The 13,213-nt window shown below is 44.8% G+C and overlaps 1 protein-coding gene across 2 annotated transcripts in view; it reads left to right on the top strand.

Moving 5' to 3' along the window:
• The window catches only part of BMPR1A (bone morphogenetic protein receptor type 1A), a 172,426-nt gene that overhangs the window by 106,164 nt on the left and 53,049 nt on the right, over positions 1-13,213 (top strand). For both annotated transcript variants that reach the window (XM_084635589.1, XM_084635590.1), the window contains 2 exons: positions 9,288-9,390; positions 12,264-12,363. In XM_084635589.1, coding sequence (XP_084491715.1) covers positions 9,288-9,390; positions 12,264-12,363 — 203 coding nt within the window. The remainder of the gene's footprint in view (positions 1-9,287; positions 9,391-12,263; positions 12,364-13,213) is intronic.

Here is a 13,213-nt window from a genome sequence, read left to right as displayed (position 1 = left end):
TAAATGGGTGAGGTAGATAACGTAGCTCAAAGTCCACCCTGTACAGTAAGGATCACACGAGGCTTGATTTTTGGTCTCAAATCCTATGCTTCAGCCACACTTCAGTTCAGAATACCTAACCATCATGCACTCGTGGCCCAATATGACTATTTAGATTACAACAAATTTAATTCCTTAATTGACCACCCATCAGAGGAATATCTTGACCAGTTTAAGGCCATTGCACAAGATGGTTAGCTCTTGGCGAAGACATTGCTCCAGGCCTCCTTGGACACTTCCGATACTGCAGCATAGTCTCTATGCACCGCAGTGGTCATTAGAACAGCTTCTTGGCTGCAGCTGTCAGGCTTCCCTTTAGAGGTTCAGAAAACCATAGAAGACCTCCACTTTGATGGTTGCAAGCTCTCTGCAGACTTGACTGATAGATCTCTCCACACTCGGACTCGAGCCACACTGCAGTCCCTAGTAATTTATACCCATGTAAATAAGAGGGGATTTAGTAGATCTCAGATGGCATGAAGTACATACCCAACCCCATATTCAGTGTATCATGGACCGTCTGAACTCCAGTCTAAGAGACCAAGATACTAAAAAAAAAAAAAATTCTAAAAAAAATTTTCCGGCTACATTTAATGAGCCGTCCACATCCTCCAAGCGATAGTTTTGCTGGCTTGGTCAAGAGTATCAACCATCCAGTCGACAAGGGTTTACAGCTACAATATCTTACCATTCTCTGTCCTTTCAGATGCCATCTCCCATTTTCAGGCTGCCTGGGAGAATATAACATCTGACAAATGGGTTTTAGAAACCATAACATCTGGTTACACTATCCATTTCAAATCTATCCCTCCTACCCTTTCCCCCCTCCCTGTCCCTCTTCGGGGACCCCTTCACAATCAATTGGTGGTGCAAGAGATGGCCTCACATCTACATTTAGGAGCAATAGATTTAGTTCCTGTACAACACAGGGAAAGGGGATTCTATTCAGAGTACTCCCTGATTCCCAAAAAGAATGGAGGGTGGAGGTCAATTTTAAACTCCAGGCTTCTAAACAGATATGTAAAACAGCAGAAATTCAGGATGGTGACCCTTGCAGCAATCATTCTCTCGTTAGAGTTAGGAGACTGATTTTGCAACTCTTGACCTACAAGATGCATATTTTCATGTCACTCTTCACCCTTCACACAAGAGGTTTCTTGACCAATACAGGATGTGCTGTTCTGGCCCATCTCCAGCCCCAAGGATAGTCTCAAAGATTTTGTCAGTACTTGCTACGTTATTTGGTTATAATCCTTTTCCCATATCTCGATGAGTGGTTGATCAGGGCACATCATATCAGGAAGCGTAGGCATCATTAAAGATAACGTGTTCTGTTTCAGAGCCGGGACCTTCAAATCAACCTCAAAAAGTCTGCTTTGACTCCACTACGGGGTCTAGACTTCATAGGAGCTCCTCTCTGTGCAGTGACAAGCAGAGCATATCTCCCTTATGACAGATTTCCCACACTTGTGAATCTCATCTCAAAGATTCATGGTAGTCCCCAAGTAACAGTAAGAGATTGTCCTCAATTGCTGGGATGGATATCAGCTTGAATCTTTGTAGTGCAGCATGCCAGATCACATCTCCAAGGTCAAAGGGATGGCTTTGAACGGTTTACAAACCAAGCAAGCAGAGCCTAGGCAGATTACTCTGTTCCCCAGTGGGTCCTAGAGTCATCCAGTTGGTGGAAGGACCTGACCAAAACCTGTGCAGGTATTCTGTTCTTTCAGAATCACCCTATCACAGTGATAATATCAGATGCTTTGCTTTTGGGTTGGGGGCACAGCTGGGACTCACAAGGTGCAAGGCAAATGAGCAATGCAAGAACAATTTCTCCACATCAATCTTTTGGAATTGAGTGGTCAAAAATGCTTGCCTATACTTTTTACCTCCAATCAGATTGAAGTAAGTAAAAATAATGACAATGTGGCATGCATCTGTTATATCAACAGTCGGAGGAGAGTGTTCCCCATCTCTCTGGGCTGAAGCAATAAAACTCTGGAATTGGTGCATATCCAACAACATAGTCCATCTCCGCTTCTTACCTCCCAGGTATTCAGAACACCATGGCAGATGACCTTAGCAGACATTTGTTTCTGAATTACAAATTGGAACTGAACTGCTGAGTCTTTCACATGATATTCTTAGCTTGTGGGCTCCCAGAGGTTGATCTGTTTGCTACGGCATCCAATGCAAAATGTATCAGTATTGCTCCAGAGCGGATCTCAATCCCCTATCCTTAGGGGATGCATTTCTCATCTCATGGACAAAGGGACTTCTCTGTGCAAATCCACTAACACCATTACTGTTCAAGTTTCTCAACCAGATCATGTCAGAGTCATATTGATTATACCTACATGGCCAAGATAAGTCTGGTATCGCTATCTAATCAGAATTGCCCGTCATTCTGAGTAGAGGCTTCTGGTCAGTCCTTGCCTACTGACTCAGGATGCAGGTTGGACATTTCACCCCAACCTACGGAATCTGAGGCTCCAAGCATGGTCCTCAGTGCTTCTCGGGAATAGAGATCCTGTTCCTCAGAAGTACAGGGGTTTTTTATTAAATAGTATAAAAGAATTCACAATAAATTCTTATTTCCTGCAGTGGACATGATATTATCTTTGCTTGAAGTCAGCAGACTTCACCGATTCACTCTCTTCCTGGTGTATTGGATTACCTGTTGGAATTGAAAACATCAGATCTTTCTCTATAAATTCCATTAGGGTTCACTTAGCAGCAGTAACAGCTTTTCCCAGGCCCGTAGAGAATTTTTCACTCTTTGCTCAAGCTGTCATGGTAAGATTCTTAGTGATTTGTCAAATATCTCCCCACAAATCAGAAATCAGAAATCCTACTCCTAGCTGGGACCTGAACCTAGTCCTTAACTTAATATGAAACATCCCTTTGAGCCACTAGTTACGTGTTCTTTATAAGATTTATCAGTGAAGACAGCCTTTCTGGTAGTTATCACTTCTGCGAGTGATGGTCCTAGTGTGTATTCCCCACATGGGATATGCATGAGCACCATGCATTTGAGCCTGGAATTTTTTTGCAAGCAGTGTCCGTTAGCCTCCACATGCACCGTAGCTCTACTAATGCTCTAAACCAAAGGCATGAAAGGTTGTATGGATGTTGCTTCTCCAGTTCCTTCTTACCACCACATGGCCTGAGTCAAAATCTTTGGTGTCCTCAGCTTCTTTTTACTGCACCATTGCTGTAAAATATTGTATATAGTTAGTTTTTACTACTCTTTATAGTATAGTCTAGCACAGGATGATTAGTGTTTTTCCCCATTTCTTCCCTACGCTGGGACTCCACCCCCCACCCCCAAAGAAGTCTGGGATTATGTCCAGGCTCCCCAGGTTCAAAAACTGCTTCCTGCCCTTGCTTCTTTTTGGTGAGTGACCCTTAACATCAGTGCTGCCTCTGCTTCCTGGATGAGGCTATTTCTGCCACATGCATTATCTTAGTGGATGAGTGCAGATTGGGGGCTTAAACTTTCCTCCAAACTGCAAAGGATGCAGCAGATACTGTGTCTGTGGCATTGACTATGACCATTGTTATGAGGTTATGCAACTCATGGTTGCAGTTCTCCAGTTTATCTAGAGATTTGCAGAGTACCTTCCAAGATCTGCCCTTTGATGCTGTCAGTCTATTCTTTGAGAAGGTGGATGAGTCTCGCCACTCCCTCAAAGACTTGAGGACTACACTTTTTCTCTGAGCGTTTATATTTCTGCGCCTAAGAGAAAATACCATAGATGGGTTATAGGGCAACACTGCCTTCTGATGGTCCTTGCTTGGGGGTTGGTTGGTAGGATAACATTGCCTAGTGGTCAGAGTTTAGGCCTGTGACTTGTAAGGGTGTTGTTGGTAGGGGAGTCCAGGCCCTCCACTCCACTGGGCTCCTATTCAGGACCCTTCGAGGTTTATCAGTGATATGAGAGCCAGAGGCTGCTCTCTGTGGGCCACTTCCTATTACCACCTGCAATTGTCCCAAAGTTGCTATCTGGGCTAAGGCAGTGTGAAGGGTGTCCTCTCACCACAAGGCACCTTCTGGTGGTTGTGTGTAGCGTGGTAGCTCTCTTCCTCTCTTGGGCAGTAACTGCCGCCTCCTGTGGTATGGCCCACCCTCCTGGGCCTGATCAGTCCTAGGGCTTTCCCTTGCTGGAGGTAGTCCAAGGGGGAATTAACAAAACTCAGAATCCATATGAAAGGGAAAGCGGAAAAACTTCCCTCTCAGGTTCTCTGTAGCAGGTCCTCCCTTCCCTCAGAGAGGAACCTTTTGGCAGGGGAGAGATTCTGTCTTTCCCTCAGCTCTTCTCTGCATGAGCTGCAGGTTGCAGGTCTGCTGTCTTTCCTGGTCTGCCACCAAATAAGCTGCTCCGCTGCCTTTTAACTCCTCCTTCAGTTGGAGCATTTCTTACAGATGTAGCGGGGTGGGACTGGCTGTGCCCAGAGCAGTGCCTTAACCCTTTTTGCCCAGTGTGTGGTTTGTCTACCCCATTACATTCATCCTCAGCGTTTTTACCACCAGTGTCCTCAGGAGTCACCAAGCAAGAGACAGAAGGCTTATAGACCCAATAACCTAGCCTCTGCAACATCTAGTGCCACACTATACTCTTGACCCCAGGCAGAGTTTTTCTTTTGACAGGACTGTCGAGACCCATGTTTCTTTACTGATGTCACATCATTCCTCTCCTCTGATTTTTGGAGGCCACCGTATCCAATTTGCCAAAAACTGGAGGAGCCTAATTACAGATAAATATGTATTAGAGAATATTCATGGTAGCTAGCAGAATGAGTTTCTGGTAACTCTGACCCACAAACCACCTTCTGGTTCCTTTTCAGGGACAGCTCACAAAGAGATTCTGGGGCTTGTGTTAACTACTGCACTAAATCGGCGCCACTGCCATTGATGTAGCGGCATCAATTTAGCAGGTCTGGTAAAGATGCACTAATTCAATGGGAGAGTGCTCTCCCATTGACTTCAGTACTCCACCTCAATGAGAGGCGGAAGTTGTGTTGACAGGAGAGTGTCTCCCGTCGACATTTACACGCTTTAAGTTGATGTAAGTTACATGGTCTTAAATTACATAATTTAAATAACTAGGGTAATTTAGATCAGTTTACAGCATTAGTGAAGACAAGGCTTTTGTGACAAGAGGTGAACTCCCTTGTCCTCATGGGAGTCAGGGAAATGTTTCCACCTCAACATCAAGGAAAGGGATTCTATCCCCCTTCCTTCTTGATCCCCAAGAAGAATGGGGGATGGAGGCCAATTCTCAATCTGCGATAGCTTAACAAATACATTTGAAAACCAGAATTCAACATGATATCCTTGGCATCAATAATTCCCTTGTTCCTGGAGGGTACGGAGTTTGCAGCTCTCAACATGAATGAATCATATTTTTACATAGACATCCTCCCACAGGAGATTGCTCAGGTTCCTTTTCAGTCAGGACCATTACCAATTCAGAGTCCTCCCCTGTGGTCTTTACGAAGTTTTATTTTCTGTAGTGGCAGCTTGGAAGCCTGTAAATTCCTCTCTTCTCATTCCGTACCTTGAAGACTGACTTCTGATGAGCAGTTCCTGTGAGGACATTCAGCAGGTACCCAGTGTTCTGCTCAGCCTTCTGCCTTCCCTTGTTGTCTGCGTCAATCATGAAAAATCCACATTGACTCCCATGAGGTAATACATTTTATAGGGTTATCATTGGACTTGACCGCAAGAGCATATCTACCTTGATGAGGGTTCGGTCTGTGAGCGATGTCATACGTTAGGTCACTATCAGACCCAGGATGTCAGTCAGAGCTTGTCTTTCCCTCAGCCACATGGCCTCATTCATATACAGGATGCGATTCACCAGGCTTCATCTTCGCCGCCAACAAGCCTGATTTCTGTCCATGTACTAACCAAAGAAGGGCAACATAAACAAGTGGGGGGAGCGAGATCTCTCCCTCTGTGCGTAGAGGCAGTCACCCTCGGGAATTGGTACATCAGCCATCACACAATCCTATCAGCAGCATATTTACCAGGGATGCAAAATTTCCTAATGGACTGCCTGAGCAGACATTTTTCTGTGAATCATGAACTGGGAGATTGATAATTCAGTTCTCAACAACATATTTCCCCAATGGGGAATGCCGGCCTGGGACCTTTTTGCCTCATGGGTGAACAGGAAGCTCCAGAGCCGTCCTGGGCAAGGGCTTGATGGGAGATGCCCTGCTGGCAACATGGAAGCGTTGTCTGGAGTATGTCTTCCTTCCCACTACATGGATACTAAAAGTTCTGTGGAAGATGCATCAAGACAGAGCTTAGTCATCCTTGTTGTGCCTAACTGGCTGAGATGGTTCTGGTTTATGAACTCAGTTCAACCACATTGCCGGACCTTCTAACACAGCATAGGGGCAGGTTCAAGCACCTGAATCTGGGACCCGTTGCAGCTCAGAGCCTGGTATTTGGATGGGCATCAGAAATAGAGCTCTCATGTTCCAAAAGGGTGTAATGCATCCTTAACCAAACCAGAAGAGACTCTACAAGGAGCTGTTACTCAGCAAAATGGAAGCATTTTTCCTCATGAGCGCATCAATGGAACTTGTCTCCAGAATCCACCTGCATCCTTGCTGTCTTAGAGTGTTTACTTACCTTTAAGTCTTTGGGTCCAATGATCAGTTCTCTGTGAGTGCCATTAGCAATGATCAGCACTTTCCATCCTCTGTGGATAACCACTCAATCTTCACTCATCCTGTCACAGCTCAAATTTCTGAAGGGGATTCTCAGCCATTTACACCAGTGGTGAAGTTTGCATCTCAGTGGGAGCTTAGTTTTGTTCTAGTCTCTCTCATTGACCCTACCTCCCATCCTGAGCCACTAGCCACATTTTTGGTAGTTCATCTCTCCATGAAAGTGGCCTTTCTAATAGCTATAATGTCAGCCAGAAGAGTCAGTGAACTGGGAGTAGTCACGGTGGATCTGTCATATACTACCTTCTGTAAAGAAAAGGTCTTGTTACGCCCCACTCCAGGTTCATCCCTAAAATAGTTTCAGTTCCTTATGAGTCACGTACTCCACTTATCTGTATTTTTTTTCAAAACTGCATGCCAAGGATGGAGAGAGACAGCTGTGGTTTAGACATCTGAAGGACTTTGTCCTTTTATCTGATAAGAACAAAAGACATCAGAAGGACACCTAAACTATTTATTTTCTTAGCAGAATGATCAAGGGAATCTGCACAGAGACTTTCAAAATGAATTTCAGGTTGTATAACCCTTTGTTACCAACTAGCTCGTGTTTTCCCTCTGATGGGTGGAAAGAGTTCATTCTACCAAAGGGCAAACTACTTTGGCTGCATCTCTGAGAGACGTACCCTTCCTAGAGATATGTATGGCAGTTACTTGGAGCTCTTTACATACCTTCATGAGTCATTACTCTCTGGTCAAGTCGTTCACTGTGGATGCAGCTGTGAGGGCAACAGTACTACAGTCAGCTGTCGCTTCTGCATCCTCGCACCCACCTCTTGTCTGACTAGCGCTTGTTATTCTCCCATGTGTGGAATACACATAGGGACCATCAGTCGAAGAAGAAATGGAGGTTACTTACCTGTAACTGAAGGTTCTTTGAGATGTGTGGTCTCCATCTGTATTCTAATACCTGCCCTCCTTCCCCTCTGCTGCAGATTGTTTGGACTGTAGTAGGAATGAGCAACTAGAGAGGCATTGGCCCGCACCACCTTTTATGCCCTTGTTTCACAGCACGAGGAGAGCTACAGTGCATATACAGGCCAATGGACACTGCTGGTAAAAAATTATGGACTCAAGGCCATGATGTGCATGCATATTGTATGTGTGGAATACAGATACGGACCGTACATCTCTAAGAACCTCCAGTGCCAGGTAAGTAACCTCAGTTTCTACCCAAAGGGTTGGAGAATTGGGGGCTTTAATGGCTGACCCGCTTTTTACAGTATTCACAATAGAAAGAGTGTCGCTACTGGCCCATCAAAGTTTTTTACCTAAGGTGTCCTCAGAATTTTATATTAATCAAATCATTAATCTCCTGCTTCTCTTCCCCCCTCCCCACCCCACCCCCAAAAAAACCCCACATTGGTCTAGTCAAAAAACCATATTCCATACCCTAGATATCAAGAGGACATTAGCATTTACCTAGATAGGATGAAACCAATTAGAAGATCTCCTAGACTATTTGTATCTATTGTGGACAGAAATAGGGGTTTGGTAATTTCTAAACAGAGGTTATCAAAGTGGATTTTCAGTTTTATTAAGATTTGTTACAACAAATCTTATGTTCAGCCCCCTTCGAGAGTGATAGCCCATTCACAAAAGTAGTGTTTGCATCTTTGTTAAGGATATGCCAGTTGTAGACCTCTGTAGATCGGAAGCTTTGTCCTCTGTTTATACTTTTTCTAATCATTATCCCTTGGTGCAGCAAGATCAGAGGCAGATGTAGGCTCTTCTGTATTGAACTCTGCTCTGAACCTTCTGCTTCCTAAGGGGGGAACTGCTCAGGAGTCACCTGAAATGGAGAACCCACAGGAACACTACTTGAAGGAGAAGCGGTTACTTACCTTGTGCAGTAACTAGAGTTCTTCAAGCTGTGTCCCCCTGTGGTGCTCCACCACACACCTTACTTCCCCTCTGGGACACACGTCTCAAAGAGCTTCAGTTACTGCACATGGTGAGTAACCTCTCCATCTTTCGGGCTAGGTCATTTCTGGCAGAGTAATTTAACATTATGCCAAGAAAAGAGTAAACCCAATCTTTCCCTACAATAAGGGGCTCTCAAATACTCTCCAGCATGTCACTGTTCTATGGTAGACATACTAAGAAAATCTTAATAGTTATATCTCAGAATGCTAAAGATTTCAGGTTACTAGGTAATCTGAAAAATCTGATCCTTTTTTAAAAAGAACACATCATCTTGGAAAATAATGGATTAATTTTCTCTGTTGAAGGTTAGAAGCCTTTTACTAGCTTCTAAACATGAGGTTTATATTGAAAAAATATGTATCTTGACCAGTGTCTTCATATTGGTACCCTCTGATTTTAGTTCAGACAAGAAAAAACAACTCTGTACCTCATTTCCTTTAGTCTCACCCACACTGTCTGGTGATTAGTTTATAATAGGACAAGAAACATTGTAGGGTGCACATACCTAATTTTCATAAGTAGGTTGATTGCCAGTTAATTTTGCACAGCAATTGGTGAATTGAAATGATGTGTTTTTCCAGAACTAACGGGCATTGCTTTGCCATTGTTGAAGAAGATGAACATGGAGAACCCATGCTTGCTTCAGGGTGCATGAAGTATGAAGGTTCAGATTTTCAGTGCAAGGTACAAACAAGTTCATTTATTTTTAAAATTGTCCATAAAGGGAACATGATGGAGATTATGCAGGATAGCTGTGAGCAGTTAAATCTATGCAGATCACAACCACTTCAGTAAGGACTTTGCATATTGCCCTTTACTATAGTGGATGATGCTATGCTGTTGACAAATCAAGACCCCAGTCCTGCAGTTGACTGCAAACACGCATCCTATCTGTTTCAGGATTGGCAGCAAAGTAAGTACATGAAACACACATTCAAAGGGGGGCAGAAGAGAAGAGGGCTGAGCTGAAAATTTTGTTTTGTCTATGGGGGTGAAAAAGGAAACAGTCTGTGGGCCAATATTTTCAAAGGTGACTACTATCTTTGGGAGCCTCTATTTCTAGGTGTCCAATTTGAGACACCTTTAAAGGGGCTTGATTTTTCCAAAAGTCGTGAGCAACCATGTTCTGAAAATAAGGACTCTTTAAAGAATCTTGGAATGGACACACAAACTCATTAGTCTCTTGAGGAGTGGTGGTAATATATAATTTAAATATAAATTTTGAAAAGCTAACTTCTGCCATGTTAATGTTGTACTGGGTCTGAAGAAAATTCCTTTGACACTCAACTGTTATGCTGAAATATGTGATATTTATATTAAATTTCATATTGTGCAGCTAATTACTGGATACAGTATATCTACGTGTGTGTGATATGCAGGGCTGAACATGGGCATGCACCAGGGCTTAACAGGACTTCCCTGCAGTTGCAGCTCAGGGCTTCTGTTATCCATACCAGGTCTGTGTACTTGAACTGAGAACTGGGTGACTCTTTCCCCTATGCTGTCAATGACTGCTCTCCCCTGGAGGAGGAAGCTACCTGATTTGAATGCAAAGTGGGGACAAGAGTCAGACCTTGGAGGGAATGTGGAGTTGGATATTGGGAATGAGTTGGGCTGGGCAATTCGACTGGGTCTAGGAGCCAGCGATGGGCACTCTAACTGGTTGGCAAGAAGGCTGGGACTGCGACTGGGAGGGGAAACGGGGTATGTGGGGTGGGGGAGGGGGAATGGAAGGCCTTAGATGAGGAGGAGTCAGGGATTAGCCAAATTAAAGTTGCACAGACAACCTTGTTTCTGGCATTTTCTAATTTTTGAATGCTTGACTTATCTTCCATAATGCTTTAACATAGTTTTTGGGTGAGTGTGTGTGTGTAAATATGAATATCTAAAGAGCAGTGGTAGTTGTGCCCAATAATCTACCAATGAGACGTCTACACATGTGTCCAGTCTCCCTTATACTATAAACAGATTGCAAGCAATGGAATTGTTGCATGCAAATTAGCTGTATAGGAAGGATGGCAATTGGTTATGTTACCTCTCATATCATAGTGGCCCGACTAAATTGTTAACTGAGCTGTTGACTAACCATGTCTGTGTCTTATATAATCACAACAATCAGATAAAATAATCATTAATAATTTAGCTAAATTACAACCTAATTTCTTAAACATAGGCCATGCACAAGATTTCAGTTAGACTTTTCAAACTTTCAAATTATTATTCCATTATCAACACCAGATGGGACAAAGGAAAAACTGACAAGTGCTAAATGTATTAAAAACCCATTTTAAGATCAATTTTAACTTGTTAATTATCAGAAATTAATTCTGTAATCAGAGTATATGCCATAAATTTGGGAGAGGATACATGATATATTTTTCATACATAACCAAGAGCAGGGGTCTCAAACTCCCAGCCCGCAGGTCATCTGCGGCCCAAGAACCTCCCCAAAGTGGCCTGCGGGGCTCCAGCAATTTTGGGACCGGGTCTCTCCCTTGGTCCTGCCTGCTGCCCCTGGGTGCTCTTCCCTCCCACCCCACCCCATCCCCCGTCTGCCTGGTGATTTACAATGGCCAGGTGCCCCTCCCACCACCGGCAGTGCAGCAGAGCTGAGTGGCTTCTGCCTGCTCACTCCTTGTGTTTGCCAGCCCCTCCCTGCAGCCCCGGGGTGGGGCTGTGCTGTGCCTCCATGCGCTGCCCCTGCCTCGAGTACCCCTGCGGCCAATGGGAAGCTGCGGGGACAGTGCCTCGGGGCAGCAGTGCACAGAGGCCCCCCAATCCACCACACCTTGGAGCCCCAGGTAAGCACTGCACCCCCTCCCAGAGCCTGAACCCCCATCCCCTCCCCACATAGCCCCATAGCCCTCAAACTCCCTCCCAGAGCCTGCACTCCCTTCCCTTTCCCACACCCCACCTCCAAACTCCCTTCCATAGCCTACACCCCTCCTCCCTCCCAGAGCCTGTACCCCCACCTGCTCCTCCTGCACCCCCACGCCCTGTCCCAGCCCAGAGCCCCAGGTAAGCACTGCACCCCCTGACCCCCTCCCAGAGCCTGCACCCTCATCCCCTCCCCACATAGCCCCATAGACCTCAAACTCCCTCCCAGAGCCTGCACTCCCTCCCCCTTCCCACACACCCCCTCCAAACTCCCTTCCATAGCCTACACCCCTCCACCCTCCCAGAGCCTATACCCCTACCTGCTCCTCCTGCACCCCACGCCCTGTCCCAGCCCAAAGCTTGCACCCAAACTCCATCCCAGAGCTTGCACCCCAATCCCCTACCCCAGACCTCCTCCTCCACCCAGAGCCTTAGGCGGGGGGGGAGTGGAGTTTTGGGGGGCAGGTTCTGGGCGGATTTGAGGACTGGCACTGGCCCTAAAGTAAATTGAGTTTGAGACCCCTGACCAAGAGGATTGAATCCCTGTTTTATGTTCAAAACAGAACTCAGTCTTAACTATGTAATCTCCACAGTACTGTACATCTATACCATCTATAATATCATTCTAGTTTGGCCATTTCAAAACTTTTGAGTTATTTTCTCTTATTCTCCATTTATAGGATTCCCCAAAAGCACAGCTACGTCGGACAATTGAATGCTGTCGAACTGATTTCTGCAATCGGGATCTACAGCCCACACTACCCCCACTTGGTAGTACAGGTAAACTGCTGTTTTATCAGTTTATACAGACTAATCTGGAATGGGTTTATTCTTCTTGACGAATTGATGTAATATTAGGAGAAAGTGTAGGACTGGAGTATTGCCCTTGCCTCTGTTTCTTTTCTCATTACGTCCTTTGGTCTGAAGGTCTGTGCTAAATCCTACACTTGCCAACTCCATCTTCCCCTTGACCTGACCTTCACACTGCATTTTCTTCTTTCAAACTTCTCCATTTAAGATGTTCCTCTGCCCAGTAATCATCATTTTAATTTTAGCGACTTCTGCATTACCTCTTTTCTATGTCTCATTCTCTTTCATTCATACCTGTTCCAGAATTTTCAGAGCATCTGCTGCCTCCTCATACCTGCGTGCCTTACTCTGACTATGTGGTCACTGTCCTTTTGTTCCACACTTTGCTTACCTGGTGCATTGTTTTATCGTGTCATCAGTCTGCAGCCTAGCTTTTTCCATAACTTCCGCTGCTACTTTTGCTGTGCTGACTGTCTCTGAAAGAAGTCTCAGGACCACATCCAACTGTCCCTACTGTAAATTTTCTTTCTCCTGCTCTGCTCCTAACAACTATTATATCTTTGTTCATTTCTTCAGTGCCAGAAATTCCTTTCCATCTTAGACCCTTTGCTCAAACTCTTACCTCCCTAGGTCTTCCTAATTTTTTGAAGCCAAAATTGACAGGATTCATCAAAAGGTCTCTTACTCCATAATCACTTTGTTTTTGGATTGTCTGCCTTTGCAACTGTGTTCACCTCCTAGTTCTCTCAGCTTTCATCGACCTCTGGAACCCCAACTTTTACTTATATAAATATTTAATAACTATCCTAAACTTTGTATA

Source organism: Lepidochelys olivacea, assembly GCF_965140295.1.
Source record: "Lepidochelys olivacea isolate rLepOli2 genome assembly, chromosome: 7".
Lineage (NCBI taxonomy): Eukaryota > Metazoa > Chordata > Testudines > Cheloniidae > Lepidochelys > Lepidochelys olivacea.
Note: the sequence above shows the minus strand (reverse complement) of the source record. Positions and strands in the feature narration are given on the sequence as shown.